Below are 23,278 nucleotides of genomic sequence, written 5' to 3' on the forward strand. Positions count from 1 at the left end.
GGTGACGTCACCACAGGGCCACCAAGCGCATCCTGATCAACACAGCTGGAATTGAATGAATCTTGACTGATATAAAAAATGGTTATCGCTGAAGATTAATGGCACTCCAGCATTTGATATCTCTCACATCATATGGATAATTTGGATTCATCTGTCTCTGACATAATAAATATAATCTTACTTATGGGTAAATACCACAGGGTAAGGTGGAGGAAGATGACCCCTGGAGAAGTCTTTTACTTTAAATAAATTAAAAAATACAATTAAAAAAAAAAATGATATGACTTTTATTTTTAAAATGCAACCACCACCCTTAGTGGAGATCTTTTCCCTTTTCCTCTCTCTTTTCTTTCTCATTTGCAATGTTATTTATTCTTTCTTTCTTTCCTTTTTACTTTTTGCATTTAGAAATGAAGTTTGGTGTAAGGAGGTAGTGATTACATAATACACAACCAATACACAAACAAACAGCATTACTATATCATCACAAAAACAGAAAAAAAAACAGACAAAAACTAAACAACGTACGTCATACAACACAGGGACAAATAGTCATGCAATAAAAACTTCAAATAACATAACAATATTCCAGACTAGCTCAACCGCAACAAGTTGTCAAAACAAAAAACAGAAAAGAAAAAAAGGCATTCCTGTAGAGGTTAGAATAGAGACCAGTCACTGTTTTAAATTAGGCCTCATATCTGTTCTCACCACCCCTCAGCTTCAACAAACTTTTCCCATCTATCTAAGTAATCTTGGTTTTATGTATAGTATCCTTCCAAGATAAACTAGTGGACCTTTAAATGGATATTTTCCTCAATAATATAATTAAATTAACAGTCTAGGTCTTTGTTTATGTTTATTTCATAGGATTTTAGTATGTACATGAAGACCACGATCCATCAACCAACACACTGTTGGGAGAAATAAATTGGTACATGTGCCAAATGTATGCACATTCTTCTATGTACATCCTCCAGCAAGATTGCTAGCAATGCTAATGATTGCTAGCAAGCTGTTACAACTACAATACTATACTACTACTATATGTAGATATGAACTATATAAAATCACATGACTGTATACTAGATAATCTGACTAAATAATATTTAGCAGCAGGATGCCCCTGGAGTTTTTATAACCCCCTTTCTGAGGTGTGTCTTGTCTCAAAGGGTATAACACAGGGGTCAGCAACCTTCACTATATTTTTGACAAAAAAAAATTCTGTCTGGAGCCGCAAAACACGTTTGAGTCTTATTATGAAGGTAACACAGACTATTTTGGATTTGGAGCACATAGCTAACCTCACTAGGGAGATTCAAGACTAGCCGCCACTACTAAGGTTCATTAAGACATGACCTCAGCAACATTTAGAGGAAAAGGTGCCAGACATAGTTGACAAAATGTCTGTGCATAGGCTTCACATTTTTACAATTAAAGAATGTAAGAATTTCTTTAGGCCATCAAAATAATAAATAAAAATTAAAATGCTAAAAAAAATGGAAAGGGGCTAAAGAGCCGCATGTGGCTCTGGAGCCACAGGTCGCCTAGCCCTGGTCTTCCTTTACATTTTTACTCTCAACATATATATTAACGCTCTTTGTGGCTCGTGGTGTTCATCTTGTAGCCCAGCATCTCTAGGATCACTGTTGCTGTGGTGTATATCAGCTGGTTTGTCTCAGTTATGGTCCTAGTGGGGACAGTATGTAGTATTGCATTCACACCATCTAGCAGACTTTAAGAGGGTACTTTGTCACTTGTACTAGTGGAACAAAACATAGATGGACTAGAGATATGTATCACTGCATTTTATGTACAACTTAATATAATATATCAGTATTTGTCAGTGAATAAAAGATCAGTTTACCCTAAAACAGTTGTGGTGGAATAAATCTAAAGAATGCAGCAGTTCAGATGAAATGTTACTGTTCACTGTAGCATAGCCATTAACCACAAGTCTTCAGAGTTGACTTAGTGCCATATATTGGTTAGGAGAGTAATTAAGGGAGTGGGGGCATCTTACCCCATCTGACCCTATTTATTGTCCCAAGCAGAGGAATAGTAAGCCCTCCTGTTGCTGCTTTATAAATGACTTCAAGCAGTTTTTCTCGTCACTATAGCAGGACTTCAAGACATCTATTGTGTTGATTTTCACACTATCGCACAAAACTTGTTTTGAATTATGGTCCTTGCTTTGGATCTCAATTTCTTTGCTCCAGTTTGTCAAATTTTGTATGCCTGGTATATTAATTTATTAACCTATTCTTTATAATTCCTATTTATTTATATATAAATGTCCCCCTAGTCTATTTTATTTATTTTCTTTGTCTTCATCAAGGTTGACTATCATTTTGCTCTGTATTTGTAAAGATTTCACACCCTGCATGACATGTAGCATGTTAAATTCAATTAAATGTTCAATTGAAAAAAAATAAATAAAGAAGAATGAATTTGAATGACAGCTGTCTTTCTTTTGTTCTATTCTATTCTATCAATCAATTTTACATAGCCTAATTATTTTAGAAAACATTTTACATTATACCACTGGTCAGATGTGTCTTTTCCCTGCTAAATAAAGGACAGAAGAAAATATAAAAAGGGCATCTTTTAGCATGTAGTTTGGTGCTGCGCTCACATTTTTTTTGGTGTGTATGTGTGGCTGTGGTTGTGACTCACACTATCTCTATCACAGAGTCGTGACTGAGGGGGGATTTGACTTGGCAAAGACTGCCTCTGTCACCACACTACACAGTCAGCAGTGATGCTGAGAGACACAGAGCGCATGTACGGACAAATATAGCCAAATGCAGGTAGGAGCTAGAACGAGGGAGAGTGAGGCACAGAAACAGAGAGAGGCAGACAGAGATAAATGGAGCCAAGTAGGGAGGTGTTGAACTGACAGCTCCACCTTCTGTTCATCCACGCCTTCACTGCCCTACGTGACGCTTTAATTGCATTTCACACAAACACACACACTCACATCCTGAACACCAGAGAACCAAAGACTTACTGTTTTGAAAATGCTGCTTTAATAAAATAGAATATTAATATATAATTCATTGCTATCATTATTGCACAGTACAAACGGTAAGGAATATATTTTCCCTTATTTCAATGGCAGATCACCCAAACAGACTTTCTATGCTTCTTCTTCTCTCCCTCTTTCTGTTCTCCCATGTAGTAAAATTGAAATGAGGAGGTAATGGAGGAGGAAGACAGTGAGGAGTCAGAGAAAGAGCACAGAGAGTAGGAGGTAGGCGTCATGGATCATTTAGAGTCCTGGTCCATATCGGGGTCTAAAGGGAAAACAGCAGAAGTAATTTAATGCATATTTGGGAACATATTTATTTTCCTTTTGTCGCTGTACATATTTTAATGAGTCTGTGCAGTGAAAATGTCTATTAATCAGCTGTAGTGCTACAGAGCTGAAACATCATGTTCCAGAGGTAAAAATACAATTCATAATCCCCATAAGGAACTGGATTATCAAACAAAATGTATTATCCATACAAAATGCATGAAGCTACATGTGATTGTGATTTCTTTATGGGGTTTTTCTCGTGCAACTCTACTGAAAAACTAGCCTATATTCTGATCCCCTACATTTGGTTATTGAAGAGCTGGCAGTGCTCTCTGTCAACACCATTTATGATTTTCTAAAGCATATCTATAGCATTTCTGTACAACAATTTCTTGTTATTTATTGTTCAATAATAATAAATCTGTGCTAGCTTATTATCCCTTGGGCACTACTTGTTACTGATGATGGCTGCTAAGAAGTTCATCTTGTCAGCATAGATACTGTATCTCAAAAAACAAAAAACAAATCTGCATTACAACTGTTTTATACTTGTCAATTAAATGAATCACCTCATAAATGCTTGCTGATTGGTTCAGTTCAAAGCTTTAAGTACATTTCAGAGGGATTATCTGGATTGTCTCTAAAGCAAATAAAAGGGGCTCTATACACCGAACCTCTCTCTTCACTGCATCTCTCTCTCACCGTTGAAGGTGAACTGAGGGAAGCTGCTCAGGTCTCCTCCGCCATAAAGTCTCTGGAGCTTTGCGGTCTCCTCTGACAGGTATTTTTCGTAATCTGGCTCCGCCTCCAGCAGTCCTCCATTCAACCTTAGAGAGGAAGAGGAGAGTAGATAGAAGATGAGCGACACTGAGGCCCAAATACTGAGGACTCTGTGCTGCTGTCCAACAGGATTAATACCAATCAGTTATTGACTGTATTGATTTTTTTAAGTGACTGTTAGTTTAAACCTAACAATCAATCAGCTTCTGTGGTTTTCAGCTTCACTGAAACAATTTAAAGTTCAATAAGCTGATATCTAATGATATTGATTAGTTTGTGGTATCCGGTGTTATTGAATCGTTATTAAACAAGTCCCCTGAGATCCATTCTCTTTTTTACAAGACAGACCTGGCTAAAACTGTAGCATAAAATAATTACATGAGAATATTCAGTGACAGAAAAAATTACCTTTGAATTAAGCACAATAAAACAGAATCTGAAAGACATGACAAAAACAATATCCTCTTACAATAAAAGTTCATTCTTCGGTCATTATCTGTAACCGCTTATCCTATTCAGGGTTGTGGGGGAGCTGGAGCCTATCCCAGTTGACATTGGGCAAGAGGCGAGGTACACTGTGGAAAGCAATTCTAAATATCTTTCTTCATTACTAACAGCCTCCAAAACCTTCAGCATTCAACATTTTGGGAAGTTTTCTTTTTTTTTTAAGAGAGTTAGATGAGAAGATTGATACCACTCTCATATCTAAGTCCCAAAATGTTGAACTGTTCCTTGAAAAAAAAAGAAGTATACATGACACACCCCTACAAACCAAGCCCATGACTAGTACAAGACAAGCCCACCAACGCGACACCTATCTGAACCCTGCTACAACGCGATGTTGTAATGAACAAATAGGGCCAAACGTAGCAATAATCCACTTTATTATTCAGTATACATGAAGATGTTATTCCTCTTATACGCAATGAGATGTAACTCTTCTCATTACCCTTACTCTAACCTTAACCACCTCTCTTTCAACCTAATATTTTATAGTTAGCTAAACGCTAACTTAGCATTTTCTCTAGGGTTTCAGCCTCCGGGCCGAGGAGCTAAGACAGCTGATCGTTGACTGACGTGTAGGTTATGGTGGGTGGGTCATGTAGCTGCTCCAGCTGCAGCTTTACCTACTAGAGAAGTTCAGCTTCATGGTACCTTCAAACTTCTCCAGTTATTTCCTGTGAATATAATAGGAAACCTCTTTGGTCTCTCTACCTGCGCATGTTGGTGTATTCTTTGATCTTCTCCAGGAAGAGTCTCTGTACTGGATCTAACTCTGAAAAACACATCAAATCAATTCAGTTAAAACAGAAGGCTATCACCAGATAACGCTGTATGCAGTATGCTTCAAGCACATGCTCGTCAAATAGCCTGACACCATCTGAAACCTTTTCCAACATCAGAATTGTGGGACTGCACCTAAAAAAATATTAGTTAATGAAACAGACAAACCAGCAGTCACTTTTTCTTTTCCAATTGTTCAATTGTCTGATAAGACCTATGACTGTGTGTGTATCTGCACGTGTCTGCAAGTGTTTTTACCTGCATATGTTCCTGTACCATCTTCATTCCCCAAGGCTTCAGTCTGTGCTCCCTCCTCCACCATCACCTCCTCCTGCCCCTCCAGCACCTCCTCCAGAGCAGGAGAAGCTGAAAAATCATCGGGCACTGCAGCTGATGTATCAACGTTGACGGACCCGTCGGCAACCGTTGCTGTGGTAACAACAACCCCAAAAACAGGACACATGGAGAAGAGCTGATTCCACTTTCTAGAGCATCGAACACTTAACCAACTTCTGTCTAAGTTAAGATCTCAGTGACAGGTTTTTAAAATACATGACACATCTGTTTCTAAAGTCTTCCTCACAGAGTCTAAAGGAATATTTCAACATTTTGTGAAATATGCTGATCAGCTTTCTTGCGGAGAGCTTGGAGATGATTGGCCTAATATTCAACTTATTTCAATTATAATGAAGCATTTACTCAACAAGACCCCCCTTTTTTCATTCACTGATAATGATAATAATAATTCTGTATTAACGTTCACTGTGATACTGTGATAAAATCTCATATCGCTGCAACCCTACTTTGAAGTTAGGGCTGTATTTATTACCGCCTCCCCCTTACCTTTGCCTCTCCTAATGTCTCTTCATCTTCACGAGTCAAACTTACCATCCAACATATTTTCTCTTACAACCTCCTGACCAATCTGGCCCTCTGTTACCCCTGTCACAGGCCCAGGGACGGAAAAGAGCAGGTCCTCCATCAGCGTGTCTATCTGCAGATCTTCAGACAGAACGTCACCTTCAGGCAGAGATGGAGACTCAGTCTTCGCAGTCTCAGTTGTCTCTTCAGATGCCACCATGTCCTCTTCCTCCACCCTCTTCTCTCCAGCAATAATTTCAGCTTCTTGCTCCAGATAATCTGCAGTTTCACTCAGAGACTCATTCTCCAGAGTTCCCAAGGACGCCTCAACTTCAGCCAAAGTCACAGACTCCAGACTCATTGCTTCCAAGACGCTTCCTTCCTGCTTGTCCAACTGCTTTTCTGCTTTCAGACCAATCACTTCATCCTGTTGCTCCAGTTTCTGGTCAGCAAGTAAAGTGACAGGTGGCTGGCTTGGTCCTTGCTCAGACCCAAACATGGCCTCCAGCATAACAGATGTCGCAGCTTCTAAAGCATCTGTGGCTTCAGAGATAGACTCCAGTCTAGTTAAAATTTCAGCCTCTGTTGCATCCTCAAGAAGAGCAACATCTTCTACTGTGGCTGTATCTTCCATCTTCTCCTCTTTAGCTCGTGCATCAGCATCTTTCTCAAGCGCATCCCTCATTTCCAGCAGGACTTCGGTTTCAAGACCTCCGACTTCAGCCGTGACTTGTTCTAAAGTTAGCGATTCCAGCGTCATTTCTTCTGCTTCAGCTGCCGTCTCCTCCATCTGCAAAGATGCTGCTCCTACAGGTGGATCAGAGGCTGAACTTGGGCCAGGAGTTTTGGAAAGCACTGCAGGAACATGGCACAGCAGCTCTTTCTCTAATGTACCACTTTGTCCTTCTAACTCTTGAAGGTCTTCCGACAGAGAGTCCCATTTTGAAAGAACATCAGTTACACTCTCACTCTCATCATCGCTTGAACTCTCAGTTTCAGCTGCAGCTTTGTGCTCGATCTCCGTCTGGACAGACAACTCTTGCAGCTCTTTCTCTGCTTTTTCATCAAGGAGAGATTTTGTTTGGAGGAGCTCTTCGGTTTGTAAAGATGCTACCAGAACCTTGTCTACATGGAGTGTCACAGACTCTAAATTCATTTCTTCAGACCTGTCCACTCCCTCCTCCACAGTGTCATTTACTGATTCTACTGAGGATTCTATTGTAGGTTCATTTTTCAAAGGCAAAGGTGCAGATTCTTGTGCATTTTGGATTAAGGCACTATCTGAAGGGCTGTCAGCTGCTTCAGTTTCTATTGTAGGCTCTACTGTAGCTTCAGAAACAGCTGCTGGTTCTATTGTTGTTTCTACTGAAGCTTCTTCTTTGGCACTATATGAGATGTTAACCACTCCTGAGTCTGTGCTGTTGGTTTGTACAGCCTGAGCTGCTGTAACTGCTTCCGCCTCAATTGTAGTTTCTACTGAACCTTCAGCAACAGCAGCACTACTCTCTAGTGTTTCCAAAGGAGAGGTGCTGGCCTCTACTGATGGTTCAACTGCAGTTTCTACTAAGGTTTCTCCTGTTGCAGTGTGTAGAATGTCAGCCACGCCCGAGTCTGTGCTTTTGGTTTCTACTTTTTGAGATGCTAATTCTACTGCAACATCTATCGTAGGCTCTACTGGACTCTCAACAACAGCAGCACTAGTTTCAAGTGTTTCCACGGGAACATGGCTGGCTTCTACTGGTGACTCTACTGTTGTTTCTATTAAGGGTTCTTCTTTGGAAATGTGGGAGACATCGACCACTCCTGAGTCTGTGCCTTTGGTTTGTAAGTCTTCAGCTGGAATATCTACTGTTGGCTCCACTGGAAGTTCGGCAACAGCAGCAACTTCTAGTGTTGCCACAGCAGATAGGGCAGGCTCTATTGGTGGTTCTATTATAGTTTCTATTAGGGGCTCTACTGTGGCAGTTGGCTCTGTGTTCTTCTGTACTGCAGCAGTTTCTATGTTGGTTTGTATTGTTTCAGCAGAGATTTTGCGTTCTATTGCAGCTGCTTCTGATGGTGCAGGCGTTGTGCTGGTTGGGGAGGAACCTGAGGTTGTAGGAAGAGTCACATTGGAAAGACTATCAGCATCAACTTGTTTAAGGCTAGAAGCAGCAGGAAAGACAGAGACTGCTGGTTCTGTCTTTGACAAAGGAGGAACTTTTGAGGTGGAGGCTTTCACTGAGGAGGCGACAGGAGGTTTGGTGGGCATGGAGGAAGCTTTGGCAGGACGAGCTGTGGGAGGAAGGGGAGAGGGAAAGAAAAGAAGAGGATATAAAAGGACATGGATATGAGGGAAGAGGGGTAAGTAAAACACAGAAGCACAGACACAAGCAGAACTAATCAGCGTTTCAGGTATTCAATTAATTAACAGTCTGCTAACTCAGCTGTCTGTCGTGCTTTCTCATATGTTGCTGTCCAAATCGTTCCATGAAATTTACATGACATGAAAAAGTGCCACTGAATATGATGGGATAAAGAAGGGGCTCACAAATTCCCAGAATTAATCTTCATTTCAAGACTGTTGCAGGGGAGTTAAAGAGATCCTGTCAAAATCCAAACCCAGCTCTTTTTGCAGCTGCAAATTATTGCCACCTGCTGTGTGACGGCAGAGAAAAAATGTGGAAATCTAAGTTGGTTGCATTCAATGCCTGAGACTTAATTTTAACACCCAGCTTTACGCAACATCCTGAATGTGCTGACCTTTACCAGCAGGAGGCATTGTGCCCGGCCTGCTCTGGGAGAAGAGTTGCTCCAGGAGTGCAGCAACATCCACCGCTGGCTGGGGCTTGGCTTTCTCTGTCAGTAAGACAAAATACAGACTGAGAAAAATATCAGGCCTGTCCAGAATACTTGGATAGTCTGATTTAGCAATAAAGCAATATTTGGATTTGCTTTATGAAAATATTCATATCTAGTGGATCAAGTTTTCTAGTTTTTAATTTGCTGACATTCTTGTCTAGGCTAGTGGTTCTCAAAAGATGAGCTGTGGTACACTGGTGAGCCGTGATGCCAATCCAAATGTGCCGTGGGAGCCAACTGGGCCTGTACAAAATGATATGAATACATTTTTGATTGACTGTATCAGTTTATTGTGTGCACCCATTTCCTGATAAAGAGGCAAACTCTAGGTAGAAAATGTAATTTAACTTAAAAAACCTTCTCAGGAAACCTATTTGTCACCATTCTCCCGTAGGAATTCTAAGTGTGTGACACATTAAAAGCCCTGATTGGCAGCCAGTGTGAGGGATGATAACATTTAAAAGGAGAAAGCCATGAGTGGGACAATGGATCACTTTATTGTACAGAGCAAATCCAACATGGCAGCAAGTCTTCTACTCACCACTATTTACAGTTTTTACTCTTCCACTGGTGCAGAGAGAATAATATATGAACAGAATACAGAGATGATCGAGGAATTACAAATAAAAATCAGACAGACAGACAGATGTGTTTCTCTTACTGATATGTGTCCTGCGTGGTTGTTTTCTGTCTGATGGTTTGGAGCTGAACAGTGCAGTTTGCGGCCTCCATACCACTCTGCACAACTCCCTGTGAATGCACTGGACACACGCACATGCACAAGTTAGGAGATGCACAAGTGCACAAGATAATGCTCACACCAGATGGCAAACTTTTTTCTTGTTTGAATAGCTACTTAGACTCTAAGGAATTCAACACACTGAAAGCTTTTACTACAGACTCCTACAGTCATTATCTTTACTTTGTCAATTAAAATCCCTTGATGGTTCAGTCAATGATGGTTTTATATATAAATATTCCCAGCTGCATACTTTTACCATGTACATGACATTCTAAAATGAACTTCTCTACATGCTGTCATGTTGTTCTTTTCAGTGTTTACTTTGAGAGAAATGTAGATTTACACTGTACATTTTGCAGCTGAGGAAACAGTTTGAGTAGCATGCAATAAGTAACCTTAAATGCATTTATAATACCCACCATATGACGTAATTTATTCATGTTTGTATGTAAAGGTATTGAAAAGTCATGAGTAAGTCATTAAATGTCACAGTGGATGAAAGTCCAGTTATCTGCAAACATTAAAAACAAGAGATATACTTACTCTAACACATAATCCTGTTCCTCTTCTGAACAATGCAGCAGCCATGATTGTTTTAATAAAAAAATATCTGTGTAAAATAAGTTTGTATGTCTCTGGTACACGTTGAGGAGGAATGTCAGGTCGCTCTGTGGGAGAGTACTAAATGTCCTGAAGCTCTCCGTCCTCCACCATGACAATGTTACTCTGTTTTTATCGCTTTAAACACACTAAATTATATTTTAACAGCTGATAAAAATGCACAAAACGTCAAATATTGAGTCGCACTGCACTCATTTAGCTAGCTAATCTGCACGCGCTGGTAAAGATCTTCTTCCGTCGACCTGAACCGATTAGCTGAATGACGTCTGACCGTTTGTTTGTTTGTTTGTTTGCTATCTAGTTGGCATGTTTTTGTTTAGTAAAGCCGTCCTGTGTTTTTATAGCAGCGCGGTTACATAAAGCTCGCTATGTAAAGCCTCCACAGACAGGTAACAACAACCACAGAAGAAGACGACCACATTTCCGGTCCCGATTATGAAAATAAAAGCCTCAACGACAACATGTTTTTGCCCCTTGCTCATTTCCTCAATTAATTTTTATTTTATTGGCCCAATTCTCTTAATTCATATATTCATTTTATGTTATATTGGTATTTCAACCTCTCCATTATGGTCATCTTGGTATATTTCTCTGTTTAACTGATGTGTAATTTCCCTTTAGATTGACAGAAAATATTGTGATTATCATTCGCACAGGACTTTACAGGAATTATTCAAGACTAAATTGTGACTGTACCAAAAAGAAATTTATTTTTTTTTGTCTATAACATAAATCATAGAAATATCAGTGATTGGTAACATCTATTGAATAATTTAAAGTGGGCTAGTAATGTGAAAACAAGAAGCATGTGATGACTATAAACTGTAAAACTGTATTTTCTTAATTCTTTTCCATTACTACTCCATCGCATTTCTTAAACATGATAAATAGCCTACTTTTCTACGAGAGGAAGTAGGTTATTGTACTTTTATCCTACATTTGAATTGATTACTTCAGACAGTTACTTTGCGATTTATATTAATTTTACAAAATTTAATCAACAATTAAACTAATTTTATTATTACAGGCTTACTTAAGATATGCCCTTATTATCCTCAATGGAGAAATGTATGAACCTAGCAGCAGTAGCCTATATAAATACATTGAAATTAACGCTACTTTTACAAGATACAACATTAAAGTGATGTAAACATTAATGCATCAATGATAATCTTATAATCCAATTAGGGTTGTATGATACACATTATTCTAAAATGGGAAATTCTGTTTAATAGATAGGTATTAATATTAGTAGACTATTTTAAGAGCCAATTTTAAGTACTTTATATAGTTTTGGTAGTTTAGTTAAGTAAATATTTTACTTACTGTTTATTATATGAAATCTTAATTTGGAAAGTAACTAAAATAAATGTATTGAAGTCAAAAGTATTTCTTTCTGAAATACTGAGCTAAGACCTTCTATGATAGCTATTTGTAGGAGTTCTTATACTTTGATAATATTTTGATAGTAGATGATACTTGTTTTAATGTTTTTTGTTTTAGTTTCCTTTAAATCTGAAATGTTGCAACGTCCTGTTTTGGAATGCTGAATTTTCCGTGCACAACAAATTACCCACTGGGTGGGCCAACTAATAAAGACACTTTAAACATCTAACTGCAACACAGAATGAAAATACTCAAATAAAGTAGAAGTACCTCAAAATGGTACTAAAGTTTAATACTGGAGCAAAAGCACGTAGTTACTTTCCACAACTGTAGATCAGTACGTTGTCAATATAGTGACGCCAGTGAAGACGCTTTTATTTTGAAGGACACATTGGCCTCATTCCGGTTTTTTAATGCCTAAATCTGTCTGACTTGATGCACATTTGCAACAATAAAGACAACTCCCCCCTTTCACTGCATGTGCCAGCACCACAGAGCCTGAGCAGTTACACTTCCTCACATTTGAATCCATGCTGATAGGAAGGACTGTTCCCAAACTGAACTGAGAGGTTTGGAACAGGAGTAGGCTATGTTACAGGCCTAATACTTATTGCGTGGCACTTTCTCAGTTCACAGTGCAAACCCAAGCTGCTGTAGCTTAATGCAAACTTTGTGAGTCTCCTTTTTAAGCCATGTGGCCCACAGGCTTCACATGCCATGGCAGTCAGATTTGACCCCAGCTGAAAAATGAAACAAGAGGAGAAAGACTCTCTGCCTCCCAGCCAACATTTGTATGTGTGTCCCATGTGGGCCCCCAGTGGGATTGTCCATGGGTTCCATATTGGCCCCATGCCAATTGCCCACATGGGTGGGTTATCCAAGTGGGCCCTAGATAAGATGCCTATTTTGGACCCATATCCTGTTGGTGCCCACGCAGCACGAGCATGACTCACCCATGTGGACATTTGGCATGGGGTTATGTGGAACCCGTGAACAGTCCCATTGGGGGCCCATTTTTCAGCCCATTTACCACCCTGATGGGCCCTACATACAAATGTTGAATGGGTCATTTGTTGCTTTTGCAATGTTAAAACATACAAAGTCACAACAAAGCAAAACAAGCAGAGCTGAACTGCTGAATAACTTAAATGTCAGTGTCATCAGGCTGAAGTGAAATGATTACGGGCTGTGCATGTGCTGTAATGAGACAATGTTTGCTTTAAATCTTTCTTTATCAAGATCAGTCCCACCCTTTTATCTGCCAGACAGTCAGGTCAGCTGATCTTCATATTAACAAACATGTCATAGCTTAAGTAAAGTTTTCTTTTGAATCATTCAGTTAACAAGTCAAAAAACCACTTCTGTTAATTTTTGATATGTTGATCTTTTTTTTATTTGGATGCCTGTTGCTCGATTTTAAGTTGTGCAAAAATATATGCAAACCCAATCACTCATAAATGTGTTATCACGTGAAGCAAAACAATAAAAAGCTTTAGAAAGCTTGAATGCTTTTTCATATGTGGCCCAGTGGTTTGCAACTTGTTTGGCATGTGGACAAGATTTCATCAAATTCAACCTGAGAATAAGAGAAGTCTCCTTCTTAAATATGTTTCATATGAAGGACAATATCGAACACTGCAGTCTTGGTCCAACTGAAGTTTATTCTGAACATTGAAAGACAACAACGTACATCATCTTCTACAGTGATAATTAACAGCAGGCTGTCTCTATCGCCCCCCGTAGCACTCATATATTAACTCTCAGATAGCAGTAGTATTATACACAACCTGGAAGGTCGACAGTAAGAACGGGTTCAAACTGGATTAGTTTCAGTACAGTGTGGAGAGGAGGAAGGGGAGGGGGTTGACGGGGATGTAAGACAAATTCATCATCATTCCTAATCATCATCATCATCATCATCATCAGTCTGGGGAAACACAAACATTCTTCCTCCACAGTCGAGCTGCTGCCACTGGCTGAGCCTCGCTGACTTCTGATTGGACAGTGGCTGGTCACTAAGGTAACTATTGGTTGTCTCAGTGGTAATTCAGTAACCTTGGCATACAATTGAAATGACTAACTAAGTTCACTAACTGGCCAAGTAGCTAGCTAACTAACGAACTACAGCTCTGCTTAACGAATGCACTGGCAATGTTATCTAATGCAGCGGCCATTTTGAATACTCATGGTGGGAAAGATTAACGCTGCCTTCAAAGTAACTCCTGAGTTTGTGTTTTCATCAAAGGAAATCAAGTGAATGATATGCTTCAAAATTAAGAGGTTAAATTTGTTGATGCCTCATCTTTGCTGTCCTTTTGTAAAAGAACAAGAAAATGACAGGTGACAATTCCACTACACTATTTTTTTTAAAGACATGTCAGCTTTTATCACAACTTGTGCAGCCTTTTATTTGGCACCTTCTCATGAACAAGCTGACACAGCCCCATGTAAAGGCACCAGAAGTTTTTTTCAAATAGCTCTCTAGCTAGCCAATGTCCTTGCTGCTTTTAAGCAGCCATTATAGCTTCTATTCTCATAATTGGTTATCTTAAGTTTAATGTACTAAAGCAAAAATAAAAAAGCTTTAAAGGATGAGGCCGATGATGTGCTATTTTTTCTTGATTCTACTAATATGTCTGTGTATATATCTTATTTCTATCCACTGTTGTCCAGAAACTCGATGACCACTCTGTGACATACTCCTTCATTACCATGAACACACACTGTGGTTTATTTTGACTCAATTCAGCATACACCCTGTTTACACTCGGTTTTAAAATGTGTGTCTATTATCTGAACACACCTGGACAACAGTCACACATCGCTGTTCACATCTGTGTCTTTTTCAAGCATCTCCACTTGTGTGCAGATTTCAATCCTGCCGACAGAGCTGGCCTGGCGCATAAGCAAACTGAGCAGCTGCTCAGGGCGCCATCCCTCGCTCCACCACTGCCCCAGCTTCTTGCCTAAATGTGGTCACTTCTGGCTCCAAAAAAACAAATTGGTGACATCTGTAATGCCGAACTTGAAGCTTCAAATCGGGAGTCCATAAACCAATTGGTGATGTAATGGTAGCTACGTCCAAAATTTTTACAGTCTGCGGTTTACAGTTGCATCCCGCACTGTGCACTTGTGATCTGATTGCCCAAGACACATTTTAAAACCAAGTGTAAACAGTCATACACCGCCTGCCCCAAATACTCACTAGAGCACCAAAGGTGAATCAATCTGCTGCTGAAAATAGTCCCCAACAAATGCACTACTTCCCTTTATTTGCGTAATGTTTGCTTACAAGTACAGTGCTTAGACTACTGAGCCATTAAATAAAAGAAACATACAGTATATTCATGAACAATTTTATATGTTAAGTTTTATCTAGTTTCCTTCTTTGACTATTCAAAATGGCCACTGTGCAACATTGGTCAGTCGTATCCTGCTCTGCTCTAATATCCGCAACAGTGTTTGTGTTTTAAAAGTGCTGGGAGTGCCGACGCACAGTAAAATTATTTTGTTTTACACTGAGCTTCCTCAGGGTCAGAGTGTGGAAATGGTCTAAAAGGCTGTACCTATAAAATACGTGTCTGTAGTACCTAGCATGTTCTTGGGGCCCCTATCCAGCTCTGGGCCCCGCGACTCTTTCAGGGTTTGTCCTCCCCTGCATAGTGACGGCCACTGTGACAGCTCCACACAGCAGCAACATAACAACAGAGGTTTGACAAGAATCACCTAAAACTACGACCCCCGTGTGCATCACAGAAACAAGGAAATTAAGACATTCTTCTTTACAGTACCTCAACTTAAATTAGCTGTCGCACCTGTTCCCTGTGTGCCTCTCATTCAGCCATATTATCATCAGCATCGTCATAACTGATACATGTGAAAGGGACATCTTGATATAATTTACACTGGACACTTGTCATATAATGGGGTAAAATCTTTCTATAAATTTCAGCTTATTAGCATCATTAGCATTTCTCATTAAACCTGTACATATTTAGCTTTTTCTGTGATAACGTGGCAAGTGTTCAGTGAAGGTCAAAACAGACTAGAATTCAAAATAGCAAGGTCCCTTTACATGCAGTCCCCTCGCAGCTGAGAGCCTGAGGAGATGATCAAAACACTCTGACAGAGATGTAAGACTTGACATAAAAAATAACAAAATAAAAATGTACAATGAGCCGTACCTTTAATTAGCCTGTCCACCTTGACACTCACACAGTCATTCACACCAGCCGTCTGTCGCTCACACACTCACTCATGGACACACGCTCGCACACACAAACACACACAGGGGTTTGTTGGGACTCAGAAGGAGGGCTGGGATTGTCACTGGAGTGTCTGTCAGACTGTCTGATGAAGCGGTGGAAGAGAAAACTGTAAAGACCCGGCCGATCTCCAAGAGGACTGGACTGGATTAAAATCAAAGTGAACCAGATTGGACTAAATACTGGACTGGACCAGACTGAAGGAGGACAGATGGAGATTGGACTGGACTGGAATAAAAACAGACACTTGGATTTTCCGTGGAGTCCATTATGAGAACAGCTTGTTCTTCTGTCACAGTACAGTGCTTAACTGGTACAATTTCTAACTAGAAAACAGCTACATTTTTGAGACCAGTTTGACTAAATTTAGGACGGACAGATGTACTTAAGACATTTAAGATGTGAAGAAACTGCAGACCTCCAGTTCTAGGTACAATACTGATTTCAGAAAGCTGATATGTAGTCTGAAATTGAGATAATAAGCTCTTTACTTACTGTCTCGACTCAAACAAATGTGGTGCAAAACCACTAAAGCTGCAAGGATTTTTTAATAGTATTGTACTTAAAAAGGACAATTTGTCCCATTGCCCCATGCTGTCTGCATTCAGACTGCAGCATTGTTTTAAATGCCTGTGATACTTTGCAAATAAGATGATTAAGATTTCCACAAAACCAGTCTAATTAAATAATCAAACGCAGCAGCGAGGCTAGCTGAAATATTTTGTTCTTTTCACAAATTATTGTGACGCACTCTCAAGGCTGGATCAACCTGTTGGGGGTCCCACAGAGACCAACCAGCCAAGATTATCCGTTTATCAGTAAATTTGTGGTAAATTGATGAAATGCACAATATACACTAAAGCAATCAAGAGTTACAACTCAATTGTGACACAGAACAGTGCTCCAAGTTGGTGTAATAAAGCAGGACCCAGTGCCCTTGCTGTTTCTAATTAACTAAATATTTGTTTGTTTTTCCTTTCAATTTAAAAAGTAAAGTGTGTACACTGATACTTTCCCTCAGCTAAATGTGCCAATCTCCTTAAACATACACAGCCTGGAAAAAACTGAACCAGACCAAACTAAGAGAATCCAGTCTTCCAGTCCAGTCTAATCCAGCCCAGCTGTGAGGTCCACATCATATCTTTTGGTTCCTGTCCGGTCCAGTCCAGTCCAGTATGATCCTGTCCAGGTATTTTACGGTTCCTCAAACAGCTGGAGGTCCAGCCTGACAACGATCTCTCCCGTGGGAACCTCATGGAGTAGCAACCGCTTCGTGATTGGTCCTTTGGAGCCCTGGTCCTTCTTTATTTCAGCCAACCGGATCTCTGTCCTGCCCAGGAAGTCTGGAGGGGGAGAAAGTCGAAGACAAAGTGTGTGATGGAATTGTAAAATAAAGCCATTTATCTCTCCTGGAGAACATCTTTTAAAAGGCAGTGTGTGATTATGACTGACCGTCAGGTGAGAACTGGTCTCGTTCAAACACAGTGACACAGAGGACGTCCTGTTCCAGGTCCTTTATAAAAAACTGACAATTGGAGTTCCACTTCGGATTTAATGTGTCCTACACAGAGAGAGAGAGAACAGCAGCAAAATGAATGATCTGATACAAATACTTAAGATATTTTCAAATTATAAAGTTGCAATAGGAAGAAAATGAGATAAAAAATAAAAATTAAAAAATTAAATAAAGACTAGATAAAAAATAAAGATGAAATAGGCAAAAAAGATAAAAAGATAAATAAGAGAAAATGAAAATAATATGGATAAAAAATATAAATATAAAGATAAATGGATAAAAATCAAATAAAATAGCTAACAATAAAATGGATAAAAAATATAAATATAAAGATAAATGGATAAAAATCAAAATAAAATAGCTAATAATAAAGATGAAATAGGCTTAAATGAGGATAAAAAGACAAAAATAAAGATGAAATCGGCAAATATAAATATAAAATAGTCTAAAATGAAGAAAAATTAAGATTAAAGATAACTAAGATAAAGTGACAAAAAGATGTAAGATAAGATGGAATGACATATGAAAAATAAGAAAAATATAGCACTTCATACATTTATTAAAATGAGGATTGTGTCTAAAAGTAAGTGACAAATGTATCCAACAATGCTGCACAAATGTGTGAGAAAAAGGAATGAAATATGGGACATGAGAGAATATTATGAGCACTATATACAAACAATAACAACACAAAATAAAAACAGAAATGATAAATGGATGGTAAATGTTGTAACGACAGTCATACCTGTAATGTTTTTGTGATATGGCACTGTGAACCCATGGTTACCTCACAGTATGGGTTACTTTTTCCTGCAAATAAAGACAAGAAGATATTTATATATAGTGTATGTACATATATAACATCTCTGTTTCTTTTACCAGTCAACCACAAACAGACAAGTTAAATGATTTTTAACTGTTGATCCTCAACAGAATCTACTGTATGTTATATTATGGGTGACATTTGGGTATATTGACTGTATATTTATGGTAAATGTAGCATTTTACATCCAACATTATAATAATAATGAGCATCACTGGCCCCAGGCTAAGTAAAGGGTTTTACTGGGTGCTCACAGCACTAATAAGCATTTTTTGGTTTAGCAGTAGAAACACAAGCCTTTTCTCTCTTTCAAACTTCAGTAAAAGGAGTGTGAACGTACCATGGGAACGACAGGGTTTTAGCTCAATGCCTTCCACAATGTTGACCATCAGTCTACCGATACCTGTAGCCCTCTGAGAACGCACTGAGACAAAGAGAAATTCATTTCAGTTTGACTATTTAAATGTTTTATGCAAACAAAACATTCAGGATGGAGTAAAATAATGAGAGATACCTAAATACGCCTTCTCTCTCTTCTTCTTCTCCGTCTCAATGAAGAGCTCTGAAGCTGCCTTGATTTTCTGAACCCACGCCGTCCTGCATAAACACACACAAACAAAGACACATGCTTTTTAAAGTGACTGCAGACATTTTAAATAAAGCAGATAAATTCAAGACCTCTGCAGCGGTGTGTAAAATATCATCACAAATGTCAGGAATGACAGCAAAAACAACAAAATAAGACAGGTTGTAAAAAAACCCAATTGCATCCCTCATGTACTGCACGTGTCTGTTCATGCGTACATATTACCTTTCATTGATACTCTCGGCTCTGAGTGTGTAAACTCTGTCTATGTGAGAGATGTGGAACAGAGGTTCATCTCCTGATGGGTCTGTTGGCAGCTTCACTAACACTTCATTTAGAAAGATTGGCTGAAAGAGACAAGAAAAGTTCAGTTATCGTGAGTAAGTGTGAGTCATGTAGGGAGTACAGATACATTTAAGGCAGGTTGGTCAACTCTAAATAAATTATACTTCACTTTAAACATGGTACAAATATCTGCAGGTATCCAAAGTTTCAGCAATTTACCACAACAGATAAAAAAAAATCAACACATTTACTTCAGGAGTTAAGACCTGTTGATGAGCCTGATCAAACAGAAGCAGAGCGCGTGAACATACATCTGTGTATGAGTGTGCTTGCTTGTCGTCTTACCGTCTTGTACATGCGGTACTGCAGGTGTGTTTTCGAGGAGAAGACTTTGTCCGAGCCTGACGAGCCCAGAGGTTTGGTCACCTGTGAGAGGGGACAAAGAGAAAGATGGGTTTAGAGAGAGGTAAAAGGTTTCAGTGACGATTAAACTGTGCTTAGAAAACAGTCACCAGGGGTGGAAGAAATATTCCATGCAACAATCTCAAAATAGTTTTATAGGTTCTACTATATATTACGTACAGTGAAGTACTTCTGTACTTCAAACTTTTGGTACGGTCCCATTCACATGATGACAGAGAAAAATCAGACTTCTAAAATCTTTTAAAATTCTTTATGTAGAAAGTAAGCTGTAACATAAATGTAGTGGAGTAAAAAGTACAATATTCCCTCTGAAATATGGTGAGGTGTGTGTATGAAGCAGCATGAAATCACCTGTGTCAGCAGCAGGAAGTCATTGAACAAGAAGCCATAGAGTTCCTTGCTGCTCTTGGCTTTAAACAACTTCCCACTGTGGAGGAACTTCCTGGGACCCAGACAGTTGGTGACGGAGTTAAACACCAGTTGCTGAAGGACAAAGAGGGACAAGTTGGTTATTTATTTATTTATTTCATATGAATCATTTGGTCCATAAAATGTCAAACATGATGATACCAGAATCAAGAGTGACACGTTCTATTGATTATTTTGTTGTTATTGTTCTATTAAACTAGGTGTTAAGAGCAGGCACAAGAGCATGTGAATGCACCCAACCATTGATGTACAGATTAAGGCTAAACATAAATAATACTACTACTAATAATAAGTAACGTAATAACTGCATGTGTTACTGTGTTGAAGTTGGTCAGGTGAGATCGTTTGACCCACGGTGATCCCTTAATCACTCTGCAGGTCTTTGTTTATCATTGAAGTGTATGGACAACCAGAGACATGTAGTTTAATATCTGTGTTGTAAATGTGTAGCTGGTGAGTAGTACACAACGCAAACAATGTCTGGAAAGCTTCTTGGTCGTGTATGTGCTGCAGTTACCTCAGACAATCCTTCACACTGGACGTGAGCCTGAATCCACTCCAGACGATCTGAGTTCTCCTTCTCTCTGACGCCCTCGTTCACCTAAAACAGAAAATCATACACAGACACATTCAGTTACTTTCTAGTTGGCTGTGTGGGTGTTCATTTTACCTACGCATTTGTTTGCACATTAAAAAATACAATTATTATAGAAGATAAGGCATTTACATACTGTAAAAACAGACTTTTACCTTTATAATCTCAGACATGCATAAATCCAAAGCTTTGTTTTCTAGTATTTAATGTAAATTACTAACCAAATATACACTTATACTCTTAATTTTAAAATATTTTGGGATTTTCCTATATATTAGTTAACATAGAAAGATAAAGGAAGAGGGCACAGGTAGAAATTGTATGGTTGTAACTGCCTTAAACTTAATTTAAAGGAGGGAATGACCAATTTTTTGCAACAATCAGTTCTATAGCTGTACAAGCATCAGCCAGACAGTGACAGTTTCTCTCGTTTTTCCCCGCTCTTTTCATAAATTACTCTTATTCACTGTTTGTTTGTAGCTCAGTTGAATGTACATTGTGGAGGTTTTTCACTGTGTTCATCATCGTGGGGACACTTTTGTTTCATTTTGGATTTGCAGCTTAATAATGCTTTGTATTCATCTTTGCACTCCTTCCTACTTTTTACGGCAACTGATGCTCTACAATTTACCTTGGAATAAATAAAGTTCTACCTTATCTTATCTGAAAGATTCTATGTTTGTGTGTGTGTGTGTGTGTGTGTGTGTGTTCACCTGTGAGCACAACTCCTCTGCTTTCTCCAGAGCAGCTTTCAGATGACTGTGGTCTGGATGTGACTCTGGAGTATTTTCTAAGATCTATAATCAATAACAACAGACATGAAGATGAGAAAGAGGAAACTCAAAGTACATTTGGCACCATAATTTCAAATGATCTTAACACGTCATCTCTTTGAATGTGAGCATGTCAGAAATGTTTGTGTGTGCCATACATACGTTCTTGATAATGAGTGGGTAGCGTGTGACTCTCTGCATGGGTTTGAGCAGGAAGCTGGACAGAGGCATCCCCTTACACCTGGGATCCATGGCTAACCTCTGAGAGAGAGAGAGAGAGAGAGAGAGAGAGAGAGAGAGAGAGAGAGAGGGTATTAGAAAAATTATTCAATAATATGCTGGATCATCAAAAACTAATGCTGAATGTTTAATTAATAGATCATTATAATAATATTAGTTTATAATTTGGTGCTTATGGAGATTAACCTCAGTCCCTAATGGAGCTGCTGTGAAATAAGTCTTCTAATAATATAAACATTAACCTCTGTTTCTCAGTCAGAAAGTACAGTGTGTGTTTGTGCGTGTGTGTGTGTATTTTGTACCTTCAGGAAGTCTTTGATCTCAGGGTTGTCGTCGGTTTTCTGCTGAATCAGCGTGGCTCCGTTCAGCTGGCACGAACAGAATCTGAACACAAAAGTTGATAAAAGAATAAAAAAACAATAACATGTACATTAAAACTCAGGCGGTTTATTTCACTGTATGTTTATTCTCTTTAAACATCATAGTTGTAAGTCAAGACATAACTTACAAAGACTTACATCAAAAGTATAAATGAGAGAGGCAAAAACAAGACAGAAAAAAAATTGGCAGGAGCAACATTATTTAGCTTTAGCTTTATTGATAGCTGTAGATTGTCAGGACATATGGGAGAGAGAGGGGCGATGACACACATAGGGCTGCGGGTCAGAACTGAACCCAGAGCCGCTTAAAAGGATTCACCCTATATGGGGCACACACCCTACCAGGTGAGCTAGAGGTCGCCCCGTTTAAGAGGTACTTTAAAGTAGCACAGAGACGATCACCGGAAAAATGGCTCAATGCTATTCATGTATTTATCCTCAGATTAAAAAACTGAACATGATGTGAACCCATTAAGTTGTACATAAAGTTTACATCCATGTCTATGGAAACATGGCTGCTTCACACACATCTTCCCCCCGGCAGCATAGAAGATCTACACAATCAGCACAGTTTGGTGGGCACCAAGATTAGTGTCACCAGTTCAGTATCTGACCAAATGTCTCCCCTTCTGTTCCTGAGATATGATGTTGAGTAAAAAGAAAGTGTTTTTGCAGAATATTATAATGTCATAATGAAGCTGACCTTTGACCTTTGGGATATAAAATGTCATCACTTCATTATTGTATTCTATTGGACATTAGTGTTAATTTTTCTCATAATTGACATATGAAATCTTGAGTTATTGCCACAAACATGTTTTGTGAGGTCACAGTGACATTGACCTTTGACCTTGGACCAGCAAATTGTAATCTGTACACTCTTGAGTCCAAGTGGACATTCCCTCAAGGCCTTCTTGAGATATCGCGCTCTTGAGAATGAGATGGACACAAGATCACAGTGAACTTTGACCACCAAATTCTAATCAGGTCATCCATGAGTCCAAGTGGACGTTTGTGCCAAATTTCAAGGTGTTCTCGAGATTTCTCACTTCGGTTGGATGGACAACCCGGAAACATAATGCCTCTGGCCATCGCTGTTGCCGGCACGGAGACATAACTAGACATATGTGCCATATTTGGTAAAGTG

The 23,278-nt window shown here is 39.0% G+C and overlaps 2 protein-coding genes across 8 annotated transcripts in view; both read right to left on the minus strand.

Annotated features, from left to right (window-relative positions):
- Positions 1 to 3,021: 3,021 nt before the first annotated feature.
- Positions 3,022 to 10,807, minus strand: LOC126407206 (uncharacterized). 3 transcript variants are annotated; one of them, XM_050071914.1, is made up of 8 exons: positions 10,353 to 10,807; positions 9,729 to 9,828; positions 8,969 to 9,064; positions 6,254 to 8,500; positions 5,624 to 5,794; positions 5,297 to 5,357; positions 4,004 to 4,128; positions 3,022 to 3,296 (listed from the first exon to the last, which is right to left on the minus strand). In XM_050071914.1, the coding sequence occupies exons 1-8, from the start codon at positions 10,395 to 10,397 to the stop codon at positions 3,268 to 3,270; spliced, it is 2,874 nt and encodes a 957-aa protein (XP_049927871.1). In that variant the 5' UTR covers positions 10,398 to 10,807; the 3' UTR covers positions 3,022 to 3,267. The 3 variants fall into 3 exon arrangements, with proteins under 3 accessions (XP_049927871.1, XP_049927874.1, XP_049927873.1); XM_050071917.1 differs by lacking the exon at positions 10,353 to 10,807 and adding an exon at positions 9,217 to 9,310; XM_050071916.1 differs by lacking the exon at positions 8,969 to 9,064.
- Positions 10,808 to 13,457: 2,650 nt separating this feature from the next.
- The window catches only part of itsn1 (intersectin 1 (SH3 domain protein)), a 50,809-nt gene continuing 40,988 nt past the window's right edge, over positions 13,458 to 23,278 (minus strand). For all 5 annotated transcript variants that reach the window (XM_050070461.1, XM_050070462.1, XM_050070459.1 and 2 more), the window contains 12 exons: positions 22,054 to 22,135; positions 21,674 to 21,772; positions 21,452 to 21,535; positions 20,661 to 20,744; positions 20,066 to 20,197; positions 19,637 to 19,717; positions 19,232 to 19,353; positions 18,935 to 19,017; positions 18,761 to 18,844; positions 18,343 to 18,407; positions 17,534 to 17,642; positions 13,458 to 17,424 (listed from right to left, as the gene is read on the minus strand). In XM_050070461.1, coding sequence (XP_049926418.1) covers positions 17,276 to 17,424; positions 17,534 to 17,642; positions 18,343 to 18,407; positions 18,761 to 18,844; positions 18,935 to 19,017; positions 19,232 to 19,353; positions 19,637 to 19,717; positions 20,066 to 20,197; positions 20,661 to 20,744; positions 21,452 to 21,535; positions 21,674 to 21,772; positions 22,054 to 22,135 — 1,174 coding nt within the window. In that variant the 3' untranslated portion in view covers positions 13,458 to 17,275. The remainder of the gene's footprint in view (positions 17,425 to 17,533; positions 17,643 to 18,342; positions 18,408 to 18,760; positions 18,845 to 18,934; positions 19,018 to 19,231; positions 19,354 to 19,636; positions 19,718 to 20,065; positions 20,198 to 20,660; positions 20,745 to 21,451; positions 21,536 to 21,673; positions 21,773 to 22,053; positions 22,136 to 23,278) is intronic.

Source organism: Epinephelus moara, chromosome 19 (genome assembly GCF_006386435.1).
Source record: "Epinephelus moara isolate mb chromosome 19, YSFRI_EMoa_1.0, whole genome shotgun sequence".
NCBI classification, from domain to species: domain Eukaryota; kingdom Metazoa; phylum Chordata; class Actinopteri; order Perciformes; family Serranidae; genus Epinephelus; species Epinephelus moara.